This window comes from Anolis sagrei, chromosome 2 (assembly GCF_037176765.1).
Source record: "Anolis sagrei isolate rAnoSag1 chromosome 2, rAnoSag1.mat, whole genome shotgun sequence".
Classification (NCBI taxonomy): domain Eukaryota; kingdom Metazoa; phylum Chordata; class Lepidosauria; order Squamata; family Dactyloidae; genus Anolis; species Anolis sagrei.
Genome location: NC_090022.1, coordinates 29,210,384 through 29,236,745, shown reverse-complemented (window position 1 = coordinate 29,236,745; position 26,362 = coordinate 29,210,384). Strand labels below are relative to the sequence as shown.

Genomic DNA, 26,362 nt, shown 5'->3' with positions numbered 1-26,362 from the left:
ATGGCAATGTAAACTCATATAATCCAGTTCAAATTAGATAATGTGGATTATCTGGTCTAATAATTTGGATTATACGGCAGTGTAGAAGAGTCCTAAATCTTGTGGGAGATTGCTCTGTTTTGTTTTGGTTTGGTTTACTAAGAAGCGCTTCTCTTGGAGATGGAAACAGGTGCTTGCTTGTTTTGCCTGGATTTTCTTTTTGTTGCCACAACATCAAAAGAGCACAGGTCACTGACTGCCAAGGTATTCTCTTTAGGATGTTTTTTTTTCCTAATCCCAACCAGGATTTATAATGCCAAAATAACAATATTGGGGTTAAACTGGAAGAACTACTCTATTGATTTATAGCTCAGGTCAGGTTTTCTTCCTGTTTTAATAGGACGTCAGTGGCAATTGACTAAAATCTGTGGGATTTAGATCACTTTTCTAACTGATCTCACTGCAATCTTTCTGGTAAACTTTCACATTCCTAAATCTGAAGAACATATGCAGCACCTAAATTCATGACAGGTTACATATCCACAGAGATAGACCAACAAGGCTGTGAAAGAAAATGGGGATTTAAAAATGCATGTTTGACTCCTCCATTTTTTTCTAATGTAGCTGTTCACATTAGGAAATTATGTTTTTAGCTTACCTTTTCTCTATGGAAACTTGGAAGTAGCTAGATATAGAATCTATTCATTACTTATAGTTGTTGGAAGGACTACTGCAATGCACACTATGTGGGGCTGCCTTTGAAGACAGCTCGGACATGCAGTTAATGGCCAGATTACTAACTGGAGCTGGCTATAGGGAGCACATCATGGCCCATTAAAGCAGCTCTGCTGGCTGCCGATGAGTTTCCGGACCCAATTCAAAGTGCAGGTTATTACTTATCCAGCCCTATATGCTTCAGGTCCAGCCTATCTTTGAAGCCACATCTCTTTTTATGAACTGGCACAGGTGCTAAGATCTACCGGGGAGGCCCTCCTCTTGGTCCCACCTCCTTCTTGAGTGCAGTTGGTGGGGATGAGTAAGAGGGCCTTTTCAGTGGTGGCCTCCCGTCTTTGGAATGCCCTCTCCAGGGAGATCAGGCTAGCCCCCACTCTCCAAGCCTTCCATACACAATTGAAATCATATTTTTTTCGACAAGGCTTTGACAATTTTAGATTTCTTTAATGAATATACTTGAGGACCCATAGATTTCACCAAGTATGTTACATGGCTGAAATTGATTACTGTTATTTATAACTGCAGCTATTGCTGCATTTTATTGATCTTACCAGGGGGCTTTGTGAAGTGAGATATTTATGTTGGCTGTTTTGTTATGTTATTGTGTCTGCAATTTTTGTATTTTGTGTGTTTGCAGCTTTGAGTGCTTTGTTAGTCATCCCAAGTCCCTCCGGAAGATAGTGGTGGGGTATAAATTTTATTTTTATTATTATTATTATTATTATTATTATTATTATTATTATTATTATTATTTGAAACACAACAAAATGAGTCCACAGCAGACACTCTGCTGGCTGTTGAATTGGATCACACGTCAGACACTTCCCAAGTGTCTAGGACTGTGTGATATATCGGCAAATAATGTGTGCAGATCCCAGTAAGGTGGCCTTCTGCAGCTGGCAGATGGTAATTTTTTCAGCGCCGATTGTGTTTAAGTGCAGGCCAAGGTCTTTAGGCACTGCACCCAGTGTGCTGATCACCACTGGTACCACCTTTACTGGCTTGTGCCAGAGTCTTTGCAGTTTGATTTTTAAATCCTCATATCATGACAGCTTTTCCAGTTGTATCTCTGCAATCCTGCTGTCACCTGGGATTGCGACATCAACGATCCATACTTTGTTTTTTAACACGATTGTGAGGAGTATTATGCTCCAAAACTGTCTGAATCCGGAAGTCCCACAGGAGTTTGCCGTGTTCATTCTTTGTAACTTTTTCCAGCTTGTGATCCCATCAGTTCTTTGCCTTAGGCAGATGGTATTTGTGGCACAAGTTCCAATTAATCTTCTGAGCAACGATGTTATGCCTCTGCTTGTAGTCTGTCTTATTATTATTATTATTATTATTATTATTATTATTATTATGAAATACAGTTGGCCCTCCATATCCATGGATTCTGCATCCACAGATTCAACCATCCTAGTTAGGGAAAAATAATTTTGTGCCATTTGACTTTACCATTGTATATAATGGGACTTGAGCATCTGTCAATTGTGTTATGCATGGGAGGTCCTAGAACCAAATCCCAGCAGATACCAAAAATCTGCTGCATAACTGCTACTATTTATTTTCACTACCATAGTGGAATGTATGGTCATTCCAGCTAGTCAGCACCAGGTTGCCTATTTTTCCCTTTCAGTCTAAATTTATATCATTAATATTTTTCCTCTGTTCCAGCATCCTTATTTAGATAAGGAGCAAGCCTCTGATTCTGTGAAGCAAATCTTTCAACTTTGCTCTCACTTCCTTGATTACCTGTTTAAGTACAGAAGCCTTTATCTAAAATAATCATCATAATATAACCGGATGTCCTGTGGAACAACTAGCAGATGTATACCTTTGAAGGGTCCTGGAACAGTAAAAGGAAAAAGATAAAATATTGCTTAAGAAGGACAGTTTTCCAGCTGCAAGGACAAGAAAAATCTGCTAATTTTGCTTTATAAGCATTGTGATCTATTTTTTTCTGGAATCTCAAGCTATTTTGAGCCCCAGAGGGGAGAGATGGACAGATTAAGTCCCTATGATGGATGTAAAGAGTAATTTAATATGCATCTACATCAGTGGTCCCCAGATGTTTTTGGACTTCAACTCCCAGAAATCCTAATAGCTGGTAAACTGGCTGGGATTTCTGGGAGTTGTAGGCCAAAAACATCTGGGGACCTCAGGATGAGAACCACTGATCTACATCAATGGTTCCCAGCCTTTCTTTGATCAGGGACCACTTGGCCAAGGACCACTTTGACCAGGGATCACTCTCCTACATTAGTACCAAAAGGGTTACAAATTAGTTTTTGGTCAACTTTAGATTTGGTTTGGTTATTTGGGGTGCAGGTTCAGAAAATTGCATTGGATAGACCACATCAGCTCTAGTTTCTGAGAAAGAACATATGCCATCCAGTAGTCTCCATCTGTTTGTCCACAGAAAACCATATGTAATCATCTAGAGCTGATGTTCTCTATCCAATGCAATTTTCTGAATCAGCACCCCAAATAAATCCAGGAACAGGCCTAAAAATGAAAATACCAAGAAAAAATTTTTTGGTTGGGCTGCGTTATTATTAGTGAATTTTGTTCATGTAAAAAATAAGAAGATGGGGAGTGGGTTGAAGTTGAAAAAACAAAACAAAAGATGGATCACGAGATCCAAGAAACTGTCACTAATGGCTTTCTCTCACCTCTTTGCCATGGGCACATGACCACAAGGAAGGGGGCATGGTCCATGGAGTGTTGCAATGGTGTAGTAATGGTGAGGCCGTAGACCATATTTTAGTTCTTGCAGACCATTGGTGGTCCATGGACCACAGGTTGGGAACCATGTAGAGTTAATGCAATGTTAACTGACATGGCTCAGTACTATGAAATCCTGGGAGTTGACATTTTACAAACTATTTAGCCTTCTTGGCCAAAGGATGCTGCTGCCTCACCAAACTACAAGTCCCGGGATTCCATAGTATTGAGCCATGACAGTTAAAGTGGTGTCAAACTGCATTAAAACTACAGTGCAGATGCACCCTAATGTCTCCTATTTGGAACTCCAGCCAATCACTAAAGAAGACAACAGAGATATATTTACAATTTTAAAAAAATGTTTTAGAAACTCTTGTATCTAAGCCTGTTTGGCCAGAGATCAAACAGGAAAAAAGCAAGGGCAGGTGCTTCATGAAATGACACTTTTCTTATATAGTCTTCTTTAATCCTCTAAAAACACTGCAGTGTTTCTTTTGCGTAACAGGGATTGCATTGCATAGACCACTAGTTTCTGATACAGAACATATACCATCCTGTAGTCACCATCTGCTCACCCACAGGAAAGCATATTTAATAATCTAGAGCTGATGTGGTCCATCCAATGACATTTTTTGGATCAGCACCTCCCAAATAAACCCAGGAACAGGCCTAAAAACAAAGACACCATGAAAAAAAATTGGTTGGTCTGTGTTATTATCTGTGTATTTTGTTAACACATATAAAAAAGCGGGGAGGGAGGTGTCCATACAGCCCGGAAAACTCACAGCAACCAATTGGGAATGTGATCCAACAATATTTGGAAGACCAGAATTATGTGATGACCCTAAAACTGCCTTTCTTCCATCATAACAAATTCTGGAATTTGTAATTTAGTGGTGTAATTAGACTTTCTTGCTAGGGAATTCTGGCTCAGTTTGCTCAATTACAGAACTAGAGCAATCTAGCAGAGAATTCCCGTGCCTTCACCAAACTACAAAAATCAGGAATCAGTTGGGTCAGTTAATCAGGTATCAAAGTGCTATAATTGTGTACTCACCTTGGTAAATATTTGCTCCCCAGCATATTTGGGAAAGCGAAAAGATTATATGCAAAGTATCATGATGAATTTCCCCTTCCTGTGAGCTTTGTGCTAAAAGCAAGGATGGCTGAAGTTGATCCTTCAGATGTTATTGGGGGTCATCTCCCATGATCCCCAGCTACCAGGGTCAATGGTGAGGGATGACAGAAGTTGCAACCCAACATCCAGAGAACCTTGGTCCCCATATCTGAGGGCCTGGCCTTGAGCTTTGAATTTTCATGAGTTATTCTCCAGTTTAGCTCCTTCCCACCTGCTACTAAGGAGGCTGTTCAGGTCCTGAACTGTTGCTTGGCCGCTGTGATGATCTGGATGAGAGCTAACAAATTGAAATTGAATCCAGGCAAGACAGAGGTACTCCTGGTCAGTCCCAAGGCCGAACAGGGCATAGGGCTACAGCCTGTGTTGGATGGGGTTACACTCCCCCTGAAGACGCGGGTTTGCAGCTTGGGTGTGATCCTGGACTCATCACTGACCAGGGCAGTGGCCAGGAGAGCATTTGCACAGTTAAAGCTTGTGTGCCAGCTTGGGAAGTCTGACTTGACCACGGTAGTCCATGCTCTGGTTACATCCCGTATAGACTACTGCAATGCATTCTACGTGGGGCTGCCTTTGAAGACTGTCTGAAAGCTTCAAATGGTCGAACGGACAGTAGCCAGGTTGCTAAGAGGAGCGGCGCTCAGGGAGCACACAACTCCCCTGCTGCGCCAGCTCCACTGACTACCAATCTGCTACTGGGCACCATTCAAAGTGCTGACTTTGGCCTATAAAACCCTAAATGGTTCTGGCTCAACTTATCTGTCTGAACACATCTCCCCTTATGAACCATCTAGGACCTTAAGATCATTTGGAGAGGCCCTGTTTTCGGTTCTGCCTTTGTCACAAGTGCGTCTCAACGGTGGCCCCTCAGCTATGGAACGCCCTCCCTAGAGATACCAGATCAGCCCCCTCCCTTTTAACATTTTGAAAAAAAAAGTCAAGACATGGCTTTTTTAGCAAGTGTTTGCAAATGCAGAGTAACTAACATAGGAATGTGGAACAACTAGACGATGGAACCGGACAATGTTTTTTAACAAGGAGACACTAGTGACTTATGTTTTTATTGGTGTTGTTATAGTTTTTATTATATGTGAATGTTTTTAATTGTATTTTTGGTATTGTGCATATTGAATTTTGCTCTGTAAACCTCCTTGAGTCGCCTGTGGGCTGAGAAAGGCAGTATACAAATACAGGAAATAAATAAATTTAGCTGGCTTACCTCTGAGCAAGAAGGAAGTGCTGTATGCAGTTCTCCAGTTTATTTAGTGGAGCAGCAGATTGCTACAATTTTCAAGGCATAGCTGATTTCTTGCTGCAAATTGCAAAGACTTTCCAGGAAGTCCATATACAGCACAGTGCCTTACATACTTACTTAGGTGATCCCTCGTTGTTCAAGTAAGACTCTCCTCCAAGTGCGGTGTCCTGGCAGTAGGTATGTAGGTGACTGTGGAGCCCTATTCTTGACCCACATGTTCTCCCGCAATGAGGACATCGGTTTCCAGGTGGAAGGCAGTCGTGGTCGGTGCCTTATCTACAGTTTACCTCAAAAAAAATTCCCCAGAAATGTTTGAGATTTCTTCAGGTCCCCCACTGCTATTCTATGGTATGCTTTCAGACCAAGGATAGTCAATGTATAAACGTTACTATTATCCATGGTTTCATGTATCCACAGGAGGATTTGAATCATATCCCATGCAGATTTGGGGACTGTGTACAGTATCTATTTATCTTGTTAGCTTCCTCCAAGATCAGTAGGGTGAGATAAAGAGTTCATTTTCCTGTCTTCCTAAATTGATGTGAGAGAGAAAAATAATCTCATTTTTTTCACTTTAGGCTAGGAACAGACCAGTTAGTTAAAATTTCTGACTTAATTTTTGAACAAGAACATACATGTGTGTGTTTGTTTGTTTGTTTTTCCTGCTTCTTGGCAGGGGGTTGGACTGGATGGCCCACGAGGTCTCTTCCAACTCAATGATTCTATGATTCTGTTTGAATGACAGGCTGTAAACGGTTTTTGTTTGGTTCTTAATCCATAATTCCTAATGCCATCACCAGGATTGTCCCTAAATTTCAAGTTTTGACCCCAAAAGTCTCAGGAGGGGAAGGCAATCTTGGATTGGCAACCCTGAGTGGGGTGTACTTTGCCCTACCTTTGCCTTTTAAAAACAATGCATATAATTTTTTCAAAATGTGAATAAATTCCAACAAATTGAAAATTAAAAAACACAGATATTAAAAAAGAAAAACAAAAGTATTGAATAGTAAAATAATCCCATAATATAAGTAAAAGTTTTCCCTTGACATTAAGTCCAGTTGTGTCCAACTCTGGGGGTTGGTGCTCATCTCCCTTTTTAAGCCAAAGGTCATGTCCAAGGTCATGTGGCCGGCATGACTGCATGAAGCGCCGTTATTATGCTCTCTCCTTAACTTCTCCCCAACCTGCCAATTAAAACTAACAAATAAACTCACCCACCCCTTTTAAAAAGTAAATAAAAGACATTCAAAACACAACTGACTTCTCCCCACCTCAAGCAAAAGCAACTACCAAGCTCTACTAAATATAGACATATGTAAAATAAGTTCATAACCATGAGTAATATGAAGATAAACCTTTCTCTTAAGAGGATAGTTGTCAAGGTTCAATCCTCTGAGTGCTAGGAGACCAGAACCACACAAAACATATACTTCTTCCCCACCTGTAACTTTTTTTGCTCTTTTTCTCTAACTGGGAAAATTGTTAGTGGAGAGAATGTGAGCGGAAATCAACGTGGGAAGGTGTACGCAGTCTTCTTTTTGCACCATTGCAAAACAAACTGATAGCCTCTTTCTCAACACTTTTGTTCAAAGGGAGGGGAAGAGGCAAAGCACAGATCTCTCACCTCATTCTGTGTTTAATTTGGCCCAGAGCCATGGCCTTTGGCTATTGCAAGTTATTTAAGCCGGACGGAAAGAATGGAGAGCGGCAATGCCAAGCCCAAGAGTGGCATGAGTATAAGGTAGCGCACAAAGGAGTCACCTCACATCCTCTTACAGCACTTTGTTTATTTAACAGGGTTTGATGGAGAGAGTTGCCAGAGCTGTTTGACGGGGGACAAGGATAATACTCATGCAATGGGGTTTTGTTTTGTTTTTTTGTTTGGGTTTTTCTGGAAAAAAATATTCTAGATTGACATTGACCCTTTATCTTGAGTCCCATTGGAGAAATGGGGCAGAATATAAATACAGTTGCTGTTGTTGTTGTCATTACTATTATTTTACAGACACAAAACACAGTATGACACAGCAAACGAGATCTATATGCTGAATTTCATATCACAAAACCACAAGTTGAACACTTCCCAAGCGTCTAAGACTGTGTGATGTATTGATAGAGGCAATATCATCAAGGTCATACACACATTATTATTGTTATTATTATTATTATCATTATCATTATCATCATCATCATCATCATCATCCTGGGGCTAAACCAGCATTTGGCAACCATGGAGCTGATCTGGGCCCACTCCACACTAGGTGGTCAGTGTAGATGTGTTGAATCCTACACCTCATGAACTTGGGACCTCATCAGACTGGCAGTTGGAAAGCAGGGGAAGAAGGGAAAAACGAAGAGAACCATCCTCCTTCGTTCCCTACCATCTTTCCTGTCTTCTGGTATGTGCTCCCATCCCACATTCCTTTCCCCGCTTCCTCTTCATGTTGTTCAGTGAAGCGTTGGGTAACACCCAACTCCTCCAAAGCCACTCTGGACTCTGGGCCCCACTGAGTCCCATCAGAAGTTGCCTTACATGTGATGGACACCATGGGAATCCATTCCAGTAGCAAGGAGAAACAAAGAGAAAACATAGAGAAGACTGTGCCTGATATGGTCCTTCGACAACTCATGTAAAGTTCAAGCTGCAATCTGACTTGTGACCACATCACAAAGGGGAAGATTATGGTGGCATATGCTAGTTTTTCCCTACATCACCCACTGAGCCTGCCAGCTCCCATCAAATGTCGCTGGCACAGCTCCATGGGTGATGTTGGGAGGAACCAGTGCATTCCCTGACTGTGGCAACACTGGAGGCCTCCCATGTTGCCATAAGAAGCAATGGGAGGAACTGGCACCAAATTCTGGAGCCAGGCAATGTGGGGTGTGGGACGCTGGGTTCACCACACCCCGTGATGATGTGAGGCAATTCCACCGACCATGTAACAAGGTCATTGGTTTCACCATCCCACTTACTTAAAGCCACCCACCATTTTTTTTCAGACTACATAGAGTGGGGGCTCAGAGCTCAGTGTTAGAGCACCTGCTTTACATGCAAAGAGCACAGATGTCCTTTTAGCACAGTAGTTCCCTATGGTGGTTCTCTACATACTGTTGGACTACAGCTACACTGCCCATTGGTTAAACTCATTGTGGATTAAGGAATTTGAACTTTAACAGCATATACCAGGCATGGGCAAACTTTGGCTCTCAGGATACTTTGGACTTCAACTCCCACAATTCTTAACAGCCTACCAACTGTTAGGAATTGTGGGAGTTGAAGTCCAAAACACCAGGACAGGCAAAGTATACCCATGCCTGGCATATAGAGAGTAAAGTGTTAATACAAGAACATTATTCCTGAGATTCTAAGAGGTTGAGACCTCACAACCTCTGAGGATGCTTGCCATAGATACAGGTGAAACATCAGGAGAGAATGCTTCTAGAACATGGCCATATAGCCCGAAAAACCTATAACAATGCAGTGATTCCAGCCATGAAAGACTTCGACAATACATTTTCTAATATATTCTAAGAATTGTATTTCTGTTTGCACTTTTACAATAGAATGGGGGTTGTTATGTTCCTTAGAGCTGGGAAGGATTACAGTGCTACTGAGTCAGTATGGGAAACATGATGCTGAGCTAGCTAAGTCTTTGGTATGATATAGAATATCTACATAATCTACTTCCAAAGGAGAGACAAAAAATCTTGTGAACTGGCATTGCATGACAAGATATCCTTTCTCTCATTGGGTTTTATTTTAAGGACAGTAGACTCGTTTTTAATTTACCTGTTTCATATCCTCTCCAAAATTTCACAGGATCCTGCTTTTTCTTATCCTCTTCCTGCTGCTCAGTTAACTGGGTTACAAACTATTTTTGTGCTTAGAGTTCAGTTTGCAGCAACTGAAAAAAGGTAAGGTTAAGGGAGAAACTGGTTAGAAAAGGAGGAACAAAGTGAGAAACTGTAAAAGCTGGTGGGGAAAAATGGGACAACAGAGGATTAATTGGGACTGTCCTTGCCAAACTGGGACAGTTGGAGAATATATTAATGTTCATTTATTTTCATTTATTGTTATTATGTGCCTTCAAATCATTTCTGATGTATAGAATATTAGTGACTCTATTCCAGGGATTTCTTTGCAAAATTTCTTCAGAGGAGGTTGTTCATAACTTTCATCTGAAGCTGAGAGTGTGTGCCTTCTCCTAGGGCCATTCAGTGGCTTTCCATGGCTAAACCAGGATTTGAACCCTGAACCGCTGCAATCCTACTCCAGCATTTAAACCACTGCACCACACTGGATCACAATTTATTTTATTTACATTTACTTTGATTTGATCTAGGACAGTGGTTCCCAACCTGTGGTTCGTGGATCACCAGTGGTCCGCACAATCTCAAATATGGTCCACAGCCTCACTGTTACTACACTGTTGCAATGACAGCAACTGGCCTTGTGAACCCCCCCCCCCCTTATAGTGCTGAGGCTTAGTAAATATGGTTTTCTGTGGGTGAACAGGTGGCCTAAATAAATGAATAAATAAATAAACTGCTATGATTCTACAGTGTGGATGCAGTCTTGTTAAGTCTTGAAGGTGATTGTGGACCAACGGATCTCTCCCTATGAACCACCTTGGAGCTTAAGTTCAGCTGCGTAGGCCCTGCTCTCAGTCCCGCATATTTTACAGGTGCGACTGGTGGGGATGAGAGACAGGGCCTTCTTGGCGGTGGCCCCTCGGCTGTGGAATTCCCTACCCAGGGATATTAGATCAGCCCCCTCCCTCCTGTCCTTCTGTAAGAAAGTAAAAATGTGGCTTTTTGATCAAGCCTTTGGAGATCTTGTGAAATAGATACATATGGAATTACTGTATGTGCAATGACTATTGGAACGGCCCAGACTATGGCTTTGGATAATGTGGTTAACAGTGAAGGCATTGTTTTATATGTTTTACATATTTTAATGTATTTTATAATTCTATTTAAATGTTTTTAATTGTATATTGTTTTTGAAGGCATCAAATAGTTGCCTGTGTAAGCTGCCTTGAGTCCCCGTCCCCCCCCCCCCCCCCCCACCGGGGTAGAGAAAGATGGGGTAGAAATGTTGTAAATAAATAATAAATAAATTTGGTTCCTCAAATGTTTTCTTTTCTTATTTTTGCAAAGTCAAAGTGCTAAAAAGAAACCTTCCAGCATTCCACTGTTTTATAGCATGTGACTTACAGCTTCTTTTCTCCTCTCTCTTTCAATCTAAGTCTTCAGCCTTGTGGCTTTAACATCTTGGCAGTAAACATCTGCACATATTGCATAACATTGGACTGTAAAGATGAGAGTGTCAGGTAAGAAAAGTTACCACATTCCTTAATGCAAAGTCTTGTCAACTGTGATTTCACCTCCCCAAATTGGGTGTTACAAGGCTTAATAAAATAGAAAAGGTATTTACTAGCAGGAGGGAGGGAAGGCATATTAGTGTCCACAGGACAACCTTGCACAGCTAGCACTGAGAATACTAAGCAAACAGGAAAACCCAGGGCCCTTCCAAACAGCCCTATATGCCAGAATATCAAGGCAGAAAATCCTACAATATCTGCTTTGAACTGGGTTATCTGAGTCCACACTCAGATAATGTGGGATTTTCCACCTTGATTTTCTGAGATATAGGGCTGTGTGGAAGGGCCCTGGGTTTTCCTGTTTGCTTAGTATTCTCAGTGCTAGCTGTGCAAGGTTGTCCTGTGGACACTGATATGCCTTCCCTCTCTTTAGTGGAGCTCATTATTGGAATGCTAGCATCTCAGGTTCAAAAGATCATGTAGGAGGCGGGGCTTTTTGTCCTAATACCATGCCAGTCAGAACAAACAGTATTCAGGTCTATGAATGTTGCTTAAGCTGTTTTAAAGCCACTTTCTATGTTCTTTGGCCAAAAGAGACGTACTACTCTAACAGAATTTGCAGAACTGGGATTGGGCCCTTGTTTTTATAGTTTTATCACCTTACACACCTAGCTTTGTTTTTCTTGCTTTACTATGTACAGCATTTCTACCCCCTCCTGCTCTTCTCCCAAAATCTGATTCCATTTCCACCTTCTGGCTTAGGTGTACTACGGATTGCTGCCTTGCTGTTCACCTTATTCGCAACCTGGCTTTTTGCCAGTGCCTATTTCAACCACATGTCTGTGAAATCCATCAACATAAGGAGCTGGCTAGGTAAGTCACCCTCCCAATCTGAGCACATCTGTCCCATCCATATTCAATCTCATTTAAGGAGAAAAGCACAACTGGATGCAAGTAGTCCTTAGATGGAGAAGCATAAGGAAATAGCATGGATTTGCATGTACGATAGGAAAGATTCTTGCCTAAAACCCTAGAGACACAGTGCTACCTTGCCTTGAGCCATGAGAAGTGGCAGATAACATTATTATTATTATTATTATTATTATTATTATTATTATTATTATTATTACCACCACCACCCATTGGAGTTGACAGTAAAGGACTAGTTGCACCTACTGGCTGATTCTGAATAAGGAATAATCACATTTTGTTATTGCTTTTGTTCTACTCCTGGACTTTCCCAGTCTCAACCAAGAAACAGAAAAAAGGTAGAGAGTAGGAGCATTTCTGACAGTTTCCAGCATTCCCAGTCTAGGACTAAACTGGAAGTCTGGAAAGCATATAAAGGACTACTACAAGATACTTCGTAAGGTTGGCATGTTGTAGCCCGAAGGATATTCTTATCCTAATAACCTGAAGCTGAATGCAACTTGTCTTATTCATTCTTCTAGTGTACAGTCCCAAAACAGGTATTGTCTTCCTTCTCCAAGTGGTTCATGACACCTGGCACTTTGGAGTTGTGTTCAGCACTCTGGACAGCTTCAAAGTTCAATCATTAAAGTCCTCTTACATATTACGATGGCAGAATGGGTTAAATTGCTGAGCTGCTGAACACTGACCAGAAGGTTGACAGTTCAGATCCGGGGAGCGGGGTGAGCTCCTGCTGCTAGCCCCAGCTTCTGCCAACCTAGCAGTTCGAAAACATGCAAATGTGAGTAGATAAATAGGAACCATTCTGGCAGGAAAGTAATGGCGCTCCATGCAGTAATGTTGGCCACATGACCCTGAAGGCGTCTACGGACAACACCAGCTCTTCAGCTTAAAAATTGAGATGAGCACCACCCTTAGAGTCAGACATGACTAAACTTAATGTCAAGGGGAAACCTTTATCCTTTTATACATTCAAATTTTATCCTATTTTCTAGTTTTGTTTGCACAGGCTTTGAGAAAATGATCACAGGGACAGAGATGAGCAATAGAGATCCTAGGGGCATAGGCAGCCTTTTTGAAGCTTTTCTTTTACCACCTTCGCCCCCTCCAGTCTTCCTAGATCACCCTTTTTATGTCTAAAGTAGGGAGGAATTACTTCTTCTAAAAGCTCTAGGAAATGTGATTCAGCTTTGAAACAATGAGTACACAATTTTCAAAAAGAAAAGTATAATTCCAGCTGCTTCCAGTTTTGTGTCTGCTATTTTCCAATGTTGGCTTTTGGGCAATCTGTGTGAATCCAGTAGAGTTCCCAGCAAACTCAGAACAGAAGGGCAGTTGGGCCTTCAACTCCTCTCAAGATTAGTTGGGGGCTTACCTGCCTCCCAAAATGATCTTGTGAAATTAGTCTAATAGGATTCCTCCAGAGTGGACTCTCCTTTATCAACCAGAAGACTACCAAACCAGCATGTTTTCAGCTGTTGTGTATTTTATAGGCAGAACAAGAATCCCTCAAATCAGCTTTATTTATTTTTTTCAAAACATTGGTAATCTGGAATTTTTGTGGATTCAGATGCCACATGTAAGGATCCCAACAGCCATATATAGCTTACAGATCCAGCTTGACACTAAAGGATGACTTAGGGTATATCTACTAATATATTATAGGTTTGATGTGGTTTGGTACTACTTTAATTGCAATGACTCAATGCTATGGAATTTTGTGATTGGCAGTTAGGGAGACACCTGCACTCTTTGATAAAGGCTAAAGATCTGTAAAACTATAGCTACCAGCACTGAGCCATAGCAGTTAAAGTGGTATCAAACCGCCCCAGTTCCACAGTTATAACAACTTCCATTTCATTTGTATGCCTCATTCTTCAGGGACCAGATAAGAGATGTATGAAAAGAAGGCTTTCAGAGATGAGTAGTATCCCTCTTCTAGCAACTAGAAGCGTATTACTAGAAGTACATTGCTTATTTTTAATAGTGTCTCGCCTTTAAGAAAATGTTATGATCCACTGGAAATAGAGAGCTGTAGTATTGTCACTTCTGCTTTAGCTTCTCTCATTCTCTGGGAATTCAGCGGAAAAGAGTAGTCAAATCAGGTAACATCAACATACCAGTGGGGGCATCCCCTGGGCAACGTCCTTGCAGACAGCCAATTCTCTCACACCTGAAGTGACTTGCAGTTGCTCAGGTTGCTCCTGACACACACAAAAAACATACCAGTGGTGCTGGGTCCTAAAATGTTAGACAAGTTCTCCCAGGAGCTTTTGTATATGTTGAATAGCAAAGAGAAGACTAGTGGAGTCACTAAGAGGCCTGAAGGGAGTGTGGAATACGCTGGGTGACACCATCAGACACATGTTATTCTTAATACATCTGTTCAAAGAAAAAAGCAATACTATATCCTCTCATGATTTTATTGTTTTTGTTTTCTTGCTATCTTGACCAGGTGCTGAAAAACCTAAGCCAACAAGTAAGTACCATGATTTTGTATTTATAGCATAGCAGCAAACTGGGTTGGAATAAGAGGGCAGCCAGAACACCACTGTCTTGATTAGTAGACTAACAGTAAATGCATGCAGGCTTTGTCTCTGTTTACACAAAATGGCAGGACCTGGAAATGTTACTTTAGAGCAATTGTTCCCAAATATTTTTGGTCATGGAACTCTTCAGAAGAAGAGAAGGCTGAGAGGAGACATGATGAGGGCCATAGAGAAATATGTGAGGGGAAGTCATAGGGAGGGGGGAGCAAGCTTGTTTTCCGATGCCCTGGAGATTATGACATGGAACGATGGCTTCAAACTACAGGAAAGGAGATTCCACCTGAACATAAGGAAGAACTTCCTGTGAGAGCTGTTCAGCCGTGGAACTCTCTGCCCCAGACTGTGGTGGAGGCTCCTTCTTTGGAGGCTTTTAAACAGAGGCTGGATGGCCATCTATCAGGGGTACTTTGAATGTGATTTTCCTGCTTCTTGGAAGGGGGTTGGACTGGATGGCTCATGAGGTCTCTTCCAACTCTATGATTCTATGATTCAGAAGACTTTGTCCCGTCCCGTCCCGTCCCGTCCCCCCCCCCCCATGGAACTCTAATTCTGTCCCTGAATATTGTGAACCCAAAAAGTTCTCCCTCCTCACATCTACTCCTATTGGCTGAGTGTTTTATATAATGTAGTAGGTTTGAATATAAAGAGAAAACATTTAAATACAATCACAGCTTTTTATTTTGGTAAAGGAAAATGTTATGATGAATCAAATCATTTAATTTTTGTACTTGAAATAGTTTTGAAATTGTGCTTTGATGGCTGAATATGCAAATTAGGGACGAGATTCAACTTGCTTGTAAATTTGTTTTTGGTGTAAGTATAAGCTAAAATGCCTGATTCACATTGATAGGTGGACATAAAGGGAAGCATTGCTCAAACAACATTTCCGGCTACGCAATCCTACCAAATAGTTATTGAGAATAGTTATTTGGTAGGATTGCGTAGCCGGAAATGTTTTTTAAAATTTCATTTTTAAAGCAATGGTACACCGAATTTCAATACAGTAAGTTGTTGTAGGTTTTTTCGGGCTATATGGCCATGTTCTAGGGGCATTTTCTCCTGACGTTTCGCCTGCATCTATGGCAAGCATCCTCAGAGGTAGTGAGGTCTGTTGGAACTAGGAAAAAGGGTTTATATATCTGTGGAATGACCAGGGTGGGACAAAGAACTCTTGTCTGCTGGAGCTATGTGTGAATGTTTCAACTGACCACCTTGATTGGCATTTGATGGCCTGGCTGTGCCTGGGGGAATCAGGCCATCAAATGCCAGGCCATCAAATGCCAATCAAGGTGGTCAGTTGAAACATTCACACCTAGCTCCAGCAGACAAGAGTTCTTTGCCCCACCCTGGTCATTCCACAGATATATAAACCCAGTTTCCTAGTTCCAATAGACCTCACTACCTCTGAGGATGCTTGCCATAGATGCAGGCGAAACATCAGGAGAAAATGCCTCTAGAACATGGCCATATAGCCTGAAAAAACCTACAACAACCTAGTGATTCCAGCCATGAAAGCCTTCGACAATACATTTTCAATACAATCTTCACACTCTGGCATGGGCTTTTAAAAAAGATGTTTTGAAAGAATTTAAAGATTTTTTGTGGAACTGCTGCTTTAGAGGACTAAAACTTACAAGGAACTCTAAGAGACACTGGCTGCACCTACACAGTAGAATTAATGCAGTTTGACACCATTTCAACTGCCATGACTCAATGCTATGGAATCATGAGAGCTGTAGGTTTTTAGCCTTCTCTGTCAAAGAATGCTGGCGCCATGGCATTAAAGTGATGTCAAACTGCAGTAATTCTATAGTGTAGAATTGTAGATGCTACAGTGTAGATGACATTTCCTGTGCAAATAAATTATGTGCAAATTTTGTACAGAAAATATCCAAACTGTGAATACTCTGAAAAATTTTCATATTTTGAAGTTTTTTTTGTACTATGGGAAGAAAATTGCTAAAATTACTCACTGTTCCCTCAAACACAGAACTAGCAAATACGTTTATTCATGCTATAAAGCAAAATGCAAAAAGAGTGAGGAACTGAAATAGTAAAAAGAATTCTTAGCCACTTCTCACAAAGATTGAAGTTGGGAATAACAATATATTAAAACACAACCCATTCCATCAATTAAAACATGAGTTTAAAAGAACATATCAATATGTATTAAAACAATCAGTATGTAATTTAAAATTCATAATTTGAGATTCATAGTTTAAAATAATCTACGAGAAGAGAGTATAGTTAGCTTTCCACATTTGCCGAGATTAAAGGCACAGACCCTGTGAAAGTGGAAATCCACGAATAAAGAAATTACTAAAAAAAAAAAAAGTAATTAAATTACTAATTTTAATTTTAAGAATTAAATAAATTACTAAAAAAAAATCCAACTGTGGTGTTGAGGGACAATTCTGAGAGTGCCTTGGACTGCGACAAGATCCAATCAGTCCATACTTCAAGAAATTATGCTAGGGAAAATGGAAGGAAAAAGGAAGAGGGGCCGACCAAGGGCAAAATGGATGGATGGTATCTTTGAAGTGACTAGCTTGACTCTGAAGAGGCTGGGGGTGGTGACGGCTGGCAGGGAGCTGTGGCATGGGCTGGTCCATGAGGTCATGAAGAGTCGGAAGCAACTGAACGAATAAAAAACAACAACAACAAAAATATCTGAGAGGTCTCTAGGAATGTCTAGGTCTTCATGCCCAATTCTATGGTCAGCTTCTGCTGGAAGCTGAACACAGAATTGCAGTGGAGGACCTAGAGATTCCTAGAGAGAACATTTTTAATCAAATCCAAAAGGAATCAAACCTGCAAAAATCAGATTCACAAATGTGGAAGAACAACTTTAGTCTCCCACAAAAAAAAAAAAAAAAAAAACACATCCTGACACCGTGTATGAGACCCTTTTGAAAAAATGGTGTTTGTGATGGGGTGTTATTTAATTGCGGGGCTTGCTTGATATCTTTTCTTTTCTTTTGGGGTCTCCTTTCCCAGAAGGAGCAGTCTTGCGACACAAGTGCAACAACAAAAGAGAGTGTCCCAGCAACACCTTTGCCTTCAAGTTAATCAGTGGTGCAGCCAATGTGGTGGGGCCCTCCATGTGCTTTGAAAACACCATGTAAGTTTTGTGCCAAATATATGTGGCCCTGTTTTCTGTGCATGTGTGTAGTGCCAAGGCAGGAATCTTGCTGTCCTTCTGAATACTGTCTGACTGCAAGTCCCAGCAGGCTTATCCAACCCATTAAGTGATGGAAAATGCTGGGCATTGCAGACATCCTGATTTGTACAAAGTGCCCTTTTTGAGAGATTTGAAATCAAGGTGTCAAAGTGATATGAAATATCTCAAGTCCTATCTGGCAAGAGGGTGCATGAGCGATCAAACAGACAAGCAACATGGATTTGGTATCTGCAGCACACTGCCTGCTACAGGCTGAGGTTCCTGCTGTTTGATAGGACTGAAAAATCTGTTCTACAGTATCCTAGGATGAGCCCTAAAACTGAGCAGGAAAGCAAACTGATAAATTTGAATAGAATTTTTTAAAATCACATTCTATTGCTGTGTTTATTGTTCAAAGGGTTAACCCCAAAACCAGTTTTCTTTGGAATACCAGGAGGGAGGGAGCAGATCTGATATCATTTGGGAGGGAGTTCCACAGCCGAGGAGCCACCACTGAGAAGGCCCTGTCTCTTGTCCCCACCAGTCGCGCTTGCAAGGGTGGTGGGATCGAGAGCAGGGCCTCTCCTGATGATCTTAAAGTCCTAGATAGTTCATAGAGGGAGATTCGTTCAGACAGGTAAAGTGTGCATGAGCAGTATCGAATGCATATGTAGTAATCCGTATCTGAGGTCTTTGCAACCAGCACAGAATGCTCATCTTGATGAGGATGTTTCTCAAGATCTGGAACTGTATGATGGTTTAACACCTGATTGTTGACCCTAGGCACGCAATAATGCAGACACTGCATTCCTAGCATAGCATAACTCAGCAAACAATATGGCCCATGGAGTTTATCAAGCTCACTAAAAGATCAGCATAAAGCTGAATCTTTCATTTTTGTTTTTACACCAACACTGTCTGCTGTAATGGCAGCTGGTATTGTGCAGGTTCTGCTCCTCCTCCTGAAGATGTCACTAGATATTCTCCTCCCACAAGACCATAAGGAAGTAGGTTTTCAACTAATGTGCAGATAGCCTAGCAGGCAAGAGAACCTGTCCTGTGCTGTGACAGTCCAACGCCACCTGGAGGACTCCATTATTTCCACACATACAAATCTGTCCACATATAATGACAGTTTGTATTGTGTGGATTCAGTTATACACAATGAGTTGTTTTGGTGGAAGTATACCATAATGCCATGCAGGAGCATATAGAAAATGCCTAGAAGGACACGTCTCTAAGGCATGTTCTAGATCCTCCAGTAAAATTGCATGGCCAAAATTGCATGGCCAAAATTGCATGGCCAAATTACTGTAAAATTGCACTGGATAACCTAGAAATTCTTCCTGGTCCTACAATATGATTCCATGGTAAGCTTTGGCCAGAAGCCCAAGATATCATTAATTTTATGTTCCGGTTTATTTGTGAATATCATTGCTCATTAAAGGGCCTGGAATGGATCTGTTGCATAATACATAGATGGACTGTATTCATTTTGAATGCTGTCTTTCAGGGCATAGCAATCAACTGAGGGAGGGGGAATTTAGGTATGTATAGGTACCAATCCTTGATAAATTCTCTGTGTGTGTGTCTTTTTCAACTTTTTAAGGGTGATGAGTGCAGTGAAGAATAACATTGGACGAGGTTTAAACCTTGCACTAGTCAATGGTGAGTTTTTCAAACTGAACAGCCTTCCTGCATGGTTTAGTGGTCTGAGGTTGGGCTACAACTCTGGAGAATCCCTTCTTGTCTACAAAAATCCACTCTGTAATCTGGGGCTAACCAAATATTTCCAAGAAAACCCTGTGAAAGGGTCACCTTAGGCTCGCCTTAAGCCAGAAACAAATTGACTTGAAGTGAGATTTCCATCATACATAGTGCTATGTTTTTTCTGCTTCCTTTATTGCCTCCTCTTGTACTGAATACATTGAAGCCCATTTCACATGATATAATTATAACTTTGATACTACTTTTATTGCTCCATCTTCTAGAACCATAATATTTGTAATTTTGTCAGGTATTTAGAATTTTCTGTAGTGCCTCAGAAAATTACAAATCCCAGTTATAAAAGTGTTAATAATTGCATAGTGGCCTGGATAAGAGTTCGGCCTGGATCAGACATTCAGCCCCATGAAATATGTGCTGCTCTTGGGGCATTCACAAAATGTACATTGTAGTTTGGAGAGAATCAAAGAGCTGAAGTTCTCTAAAAACAGAATTCCCAGCAAATGATGATATATCCTCCTTGAACTTATCATCATGGAAACAAGAAAAGGTGGGTGACCATGAACCTGGCTGAAATGAATAACTTCCAGTGGAAGATGTCATAGAGTTGTGCTGGAGTAACTAGAAAATTTCTGGATATTGATGCTTTCTAGGATTTTTGTAGCTTCTCCAGAACAACTCTATGGTAATTCCAACAACTCTATGATAACTTCCAACAGAAGCATACCATAGAATCCCCTGGACAACCTCAAAAATTCCTAGATATGACTTTTTTGTCAAATGCAGGTAAGTAAAACCGCAGGTGCTGGTTCTGTGGGTACATCCAAATAAAGCTTTCAGTGCTTCTGGAGGGTCCAGACATTGATGCAGCACAACCCAAAAACATTTTTTCTTAGCTCTTGGGCCTGTTCTTGGGATTATTTGGGGCACTGCTTCAGAAAATAGCAACAGATAGACCTCATCAGCTGAAGTTTCTTAGATATGGTTATCATGATTTTCTATGGGTGAGCAGATGGCGATTGGTATATGACATATGTTCTCTATCTCAAAAACTAGAGCTGATTGGGGAAACGTGCCATTTTTTGAATCAGCAGGTCAAATATACTCAGAAACAGGTCTACCATTTGAGGCACCAAAATGTGTGCTGGCCAGTATAGTCTCCTATCTCCTTTGTTAATTTTCCTTCTATTCTGGATTCATGTATAGCTGCCATTGTGCTAAATTCACAGTCTGACGCAGAGCCTGAAGTGCACCTTCCCTCTTTTGCTCCTTACTTCCTTCTGCAGCAGAACACAGCCAATCCCTTGTTATCATAAAGTATGGAGTATGCTGCTCTTGAAGGAACGGCATCTGGCAGATACAGTGGAAATTGGCACCATTCAGGTCTTAATAAATGTTCAGCTTTACTTTTTCTCAATGAGAGAGTAGGCAGGTTGAGCAAGGCTGTTGTCAACAGAGTTAATAAAAGTAAATGTGTCTGTCAAAATGACCATTTACCACGCTCAGCTACCAATAATTACCCACTACTTGTTAATCCATATATTGAACGTCAGTGTAGAGAGGAGTCCTTCCACCTAGCAGCAATTAGCCATCCAGAAAGTAGTCTGCAAATGGGAAGGTTCCTCCAGGGAATCAGACGAGTTCCACCGGCTGTGAGAATAGAGGCAAAGAGGGGAGGCAACAGCCACACCATTCTCCATTTAACAACACATTTCTAGCTCCTTAAAAAAGAGAAAGGAGGAAACAAGTACTTTGCAGGTTTCATGGGGGTGAATAGAAGAAGAGATGACAGTAAAGTAAGTGTGCAAATGCAGAATGGATAGTAAGAGTCACCCTCCGAAGATGCACCTGTGCCTAAATTAGCTGCTGAGATAATACTATAATGCTATGTGAACTAAATAATTACAGCTGGCCCTCAACTTCAGAGGATTGTTATTTCCAGATTTGTTTAATATTTTATATCTAAGAATCTCTAGGTGCTCCAATGCAATTCTGTGTTCAAACTCTAGCAGGCCTGGAGGACCTAGAGCAGAGCTTTCCAAACATTTCATTTAGTGACACACTTCGCAACACAGTAATTCAGTTTTACTAACAAACCGGAGGTTAAACCAAGCCCTTATGAGAGATACAGACACATACATTAATTGTAATAACAAAATATATGAGAACACAACATATTTCATGAAAATCTTTCATTTAGATTTTAAAAATAAAGGATTTATAAGATAATATTCATTTCCAAGATTTGTGTCATTTCTCATTACATTTATGTGACACACCTACACACTGCAGCCAACACAGTAATGTGCCATGGCACACTGTTTTTTGCATTTTCTCCACTTTCATGGTCACCCTGTGCCACTAACCCACATAAACATGTGTGTGTGTGGTGTGTGTGATGTGATATATATATATATATATATATATATATATATATATATATATAGTGTTCTCTTGCTACTTCATGGTTCGCTTTATGCTGACTTGCTGTTTCACAGATTTTGTATAATTATTAATATAAAATATGTACATTACAACAGGCCTTCAGGAAGGTCTGCATCAGACTGTGAATTTAGCACAATGGCAGCTATAATCGTGTCCTGTCACTTTTTTTTTCTAATTTTGTCGGTGGATCGGGCTGCAAGCAGACGTACTTTGTCCTCCTCCTCGTCCGGGCAGGGATGGAACAATTCCAGTATTGTCTAAAAGGAGACGCTTCATATATTCATACCCGTTGCAATATTTAATTTTGAATGTCCAAAACCATTCAAAATTTTACCTATACTCTACAACCTCTATATCCACCGCGGATATATTCCTAGACTTTATATGATATGTGAAATTCCCCTTCCTGAAAAGATCTGTGTGTTCCCTTAAAAATGATTTCATTTCTATTATCCAGGAACTACTGGACAACTCATCAAGGCAGGTGCCTTTGACATGTATTCTGGAGGTAGGTGTACTTGTTTATTTAATGCTGGCTGGCTTTCTTGTTCCATAAGGGGCATAGAAATTCTTGATAACTAAAATAAGAGATGAGAACCACTTGATCCCCTCAAGGTCAAGTCTATTGGTCTGCTCATTCCAGTTGCTTGGAAAGTACTAACAGCCTGAAAAATGTTTGTGTGATTATAATTTGGTGCACATCTTTGTTCCAGGAACAATATATGGGCAAACAGTGCTTTCTTTGTGTTGTCACAGGCTTTCATGGTCAGAATCACTAGGTTGCTATGAGCTTTCCGAGCTGTATGGCAATGTTCCAGAAGCATTCTCTCCTGACATTTCTCCCTAAGCTAACACCTCTCAACAAAGGATCCCTCCAGGCAGCAATCAGCCAGGCTTTGAAGCTACAAGGCCATTAAATGTGAATCAAGCTGGCCAACTGCAACATTCACACTTGCCTCAAGCAGACAAGAGTTCTTTCTCCCACCCTGGACATTCCACAGATATATAAGCCTCACTTGCCTAGTTTCTAACAGACCACTCAACCTCTGAAGATGCCTGCCATAGATGTGGGCAAAACATCAGGAGAGAATGCTTCTGGAACATGGCCATACAACCCAGAAAACACACAGCAACCCAGTGGTTTCTTTTTCCTCACTTTTTTGAATGTTTTGGGTTTGAGAAAGAGTCAGTGTAGGCTCTGTGTCCAGCAAAAAAAAATCCTTTAATGGTTCTTTCTTTCAACCACTTGTCTTATGCTCTCCCTAAGACTTCCTTCTTTCAGTGTGGACTATGACTCTGGACATCAGGGTTCGAATCCAACTCAGTTGTGAAAACCCATTGAGTGGCCTTGGGTGAGCCTCAGAAGGTGGGCAAAGGCTCTTCTGAGGCCCCTCTGGTCAAATCCTGCCAAGAAGCCCTGTATGATAAGAGATTCCCCTTAGTGTTGCTATAAGTCCAAAATGATTTGGAGCCTCACAACAAGGTTTTGGATCTTTTTCCCACTGGTAAAAAGATCTACATCTCATGTAGAATCATAGAGTTGGAAGAGACCTCATGGGCCATCCAATCCAACCCCCTGCAAGAAGCAGGAAAATAGCATTCAAAGTACCCCCAACAGATGGCCATCCAGCCTCTGTTTAAAAGCCTCCAAAGAAGGAGCCTCCACCACACAGTCCAAGACAGAGAGTTCCACTGCTGAATAGCTCTCACAGTTAGGAAGTTCTTCCTCATATTCAGGTGGAATCTCCTTTCCTGTAGTTTGAAGCCATTGTTCCACATCCTAGTCTCCTATCTATCTATCTATCTATCTATCTATCTATCTATAGAGAGAGAGAGAGTAATCCCTTGTTGGAGCAGCAATTTTTAACCAATTATTAAACTTGCTGGTTATTCTGTATGTCTTATAACAGAGCCACTAGATGGCAGGATAATAAAACAGCAATTCTGCTTCTTTTTTATTTCCTTTGTTAGATGTTAAAGATTTAATTGATTTTCTGAAACCTATTGACATTGGGACCCTAGTGCTAATCGCCTCCTATGATGATGCTGCCACAAAGTAAGTAGCAATTCAGTTGCAGGGCTTGAATGTCTTTTAGCTGTGGAGCAATTACTTTACACATGAGCTGTGAATCAGAACATCCCACTATAACTTCCCTGTAACTATGAATTTACTAGAGGGTCTGAGACGAGGAACTTTCTCTTTCTTTCCATCTAAAGGCCAAACTGGAATGAAGTGTCCTTTGTGCAATTAACCATTTATTAATGTCTTTCTAAAAGGTAAATACTGTACAGACCAGCCATGGGCAAACTTTGGTCCTCCAGGTGTTTTGGACTTCAAGTCTGGTAGGCTGTTAGGAATTGTGGGAGTTGAAGTCCAAAAAAACTGGAGGACCAAAGTTTGCCCATGGCTGGTATAGGCTCATGCATAAGTCAAGAATTTTGATCTACAAATTGAATTCAAACTCCTGGGTCAGCTTACTCACAGGTTACTGTGAGTGAGTACTGTCCTTTAATAAACAAAGATCTCAACTTTCTCCAAGCTGCTCAAAGAAGGGGTTGGTTCTTCTCCTGATAATAATACCTTACGTTAACTTTTATCCAAAAGGGTGCTTTCCCCACTCCTTGGAATGATCCTTTACTTATCCACACATTATATCAAGATCCTTGATTTTGCCCCCCCCCCCAAACCTACCTCAGCTTATACATGAGATTGGTTTATACAAAACTTAATCTAATAAATGCACAAAACTTAATGTGGATTGGGACCCTGGTATGATAGTTGATGTTCATAATTCTTCCCCTCTCCATGCCTTGTCTTGCAGCACACAAACATACTGACTTACTTACTTAGACGATCTCTTGTAGCTCGAGAATGATGTCCTCCAAATGGAGTGTCTTGGCAGTGGGTTTGTAGGTGGCTGTGGAGCCCTATCCCTGATCCGCATATTCTCCTGCAGTGAGGACATTGGTTTCCATGTGGAAGGCAGTCCTGATTAGGGTTGGCTTGATGCACCTTCCTATTGGCAAATTTCTCCTTTTTGCTCTCCATTCATACCACTTCGAATTCTGCAGCACTGCTGGTCACAGCTGACCTTGAATTAGAACACTCAAGGGCCAGGGCTTCCCAGTTCTCAGTGTCTATGCCACAGTTTTTAAGGTTGGCTTTGAGCCCATCTTTAAATCTCTTTTCCTGTCCACCAACATTATGTTTCCTGTTTTTGAGTTCGGAGTATAGTAACTGCTTTAGGAGATAGTGATCGGGCATTTGGACAATGTGGCCAGTCCAGCAGAGTTGATGGTGTAGGAGCATGACTTTAATGCTGGTGGTCTTTACTTCTTCCAGCACACTGACACTTGTCCGCCTGTCTTCCCAAGATATTTGCAGGATTTTTCCCCTTTGCTAACTGCAGTTAGCAAAGGGAAAGGAATTACCATTCACAATAGGGCGCAAAGAAGAAATCTGAGATAAGAGACCTACTTCTGCATCTGCAGACTTCTCTATTCTAGTCTTAAGTTATTTAGTCCTTCATTCCTGCTGTCTTTCTAAAGATGGATCAAGTCCTCGTTCTTAGGAGATCTGAAGTCAGCTGAGTGATTTATATTTCTACTGCTGTGAGCTTCCATGAATTACTAATGTTTCATTTTGAATAGTCTTTGGTACTTGACACTTTTGCATAGCTGATTGGAATGGGACTTGTGGGTCTGTGTAGAAAAGCTGTAAAGAAAAAAACAAGATTTTCCCCCCTCAGGATGACTGATGAAGCGAGAAAGATGCTGACTGAACTAGGAAGCAGTTACGCTTACAAGCTGGGATTTCGAGACAACTGGATATTTCTTGGCGGAAAAGGACTCAAAAACAAAAGCCCATTTGAACAGGTACCTTCTTGTTAACTGTAGCCATAAATCCAAGTGATACTTGTATGCCCTGCCCTTCCCCTTTTCCTTTCCTTTCCTTTCCTTTCCTTTCCTTTCCTTTCCTTTTTCCTTCCTTCCTTCCTTGACAATGCTGCTGGGTGGGCAGCATTATCCTGATATCCAGATTTTTATTTATCGTATCAGAAGTGAACCTAGGGTATATTTGTAATGTATTTTAAAAAAACACAAAGTTTAAAAAATTGGCATTATGCTAAATGTCCTTTGACTAGAAGCTGGCCACTTGGAGTGCCTCTGGTGTTGCTATAAGAGGTCCTCCGTTGTGCATGTGGCAGGGCTCAGGCTGCATTGTAAAAGGTGGTCTGTGGTTTGCTCCTCACCACACTCGCATGTCATGGACCCCACTTTGCTTTTCGCCACACTCACATTTCATGGACCCCACATTTCTTAAGTTGGCTCTGCATCTCATGGTGCCAGAGCACAGTCTGTTCAGCGCCTTCCAAGTTGCCCAGTCTTCTGTGTGCCCAG

The 26,362-nt window shown here is 41.1% G+C and overlaps 1 protein-coding gene across 1 annotated transcript in view; it reads left to right on the top strand.

Moving 5' to 3' along the window:
- The window catches only part of FAM3D (FAM3 metabolism regulating signaling molecule D), a 39,595-nt gene that overhangs the window by 12,397 nt on the left and 836 nt on the right, over positions 1-26,362 (top strand). Inside the window, exons 2-9 of the mRNA XM_060761017.2 lie at positions 11,078-11,161; positions 11,915-12,025; positions 14,538-14,561; positions 17,629-17,752; positions 19,401-19,459; positions 22,419-22,469; positions 23,933-24,017; positions 25,711-25,837. Coding sequence (XP_060617000.2) covers positions 11,149-11,161; positions 11,915-12,025; positions 14,538-14,561; positions 17,629-17,752; positions 19,401-19,459; positions 22,419-22,469; positions 23,933-24,017; positions 25,711-25,837 — 594 coding nt within the window. The 5' untranslated portion in view covers positions 11,078-11,148. The remainder of the gene's footprint in view (positions 1-11,077; positions 11,162-11,914; positions 12,026-14,537; positions 14,562-17,628; positions 17,753-19,400; positions 19,460-22,418; positions 22,470-23,932; positions 24,018-25,710; positions 25,838-26,362) is intronic.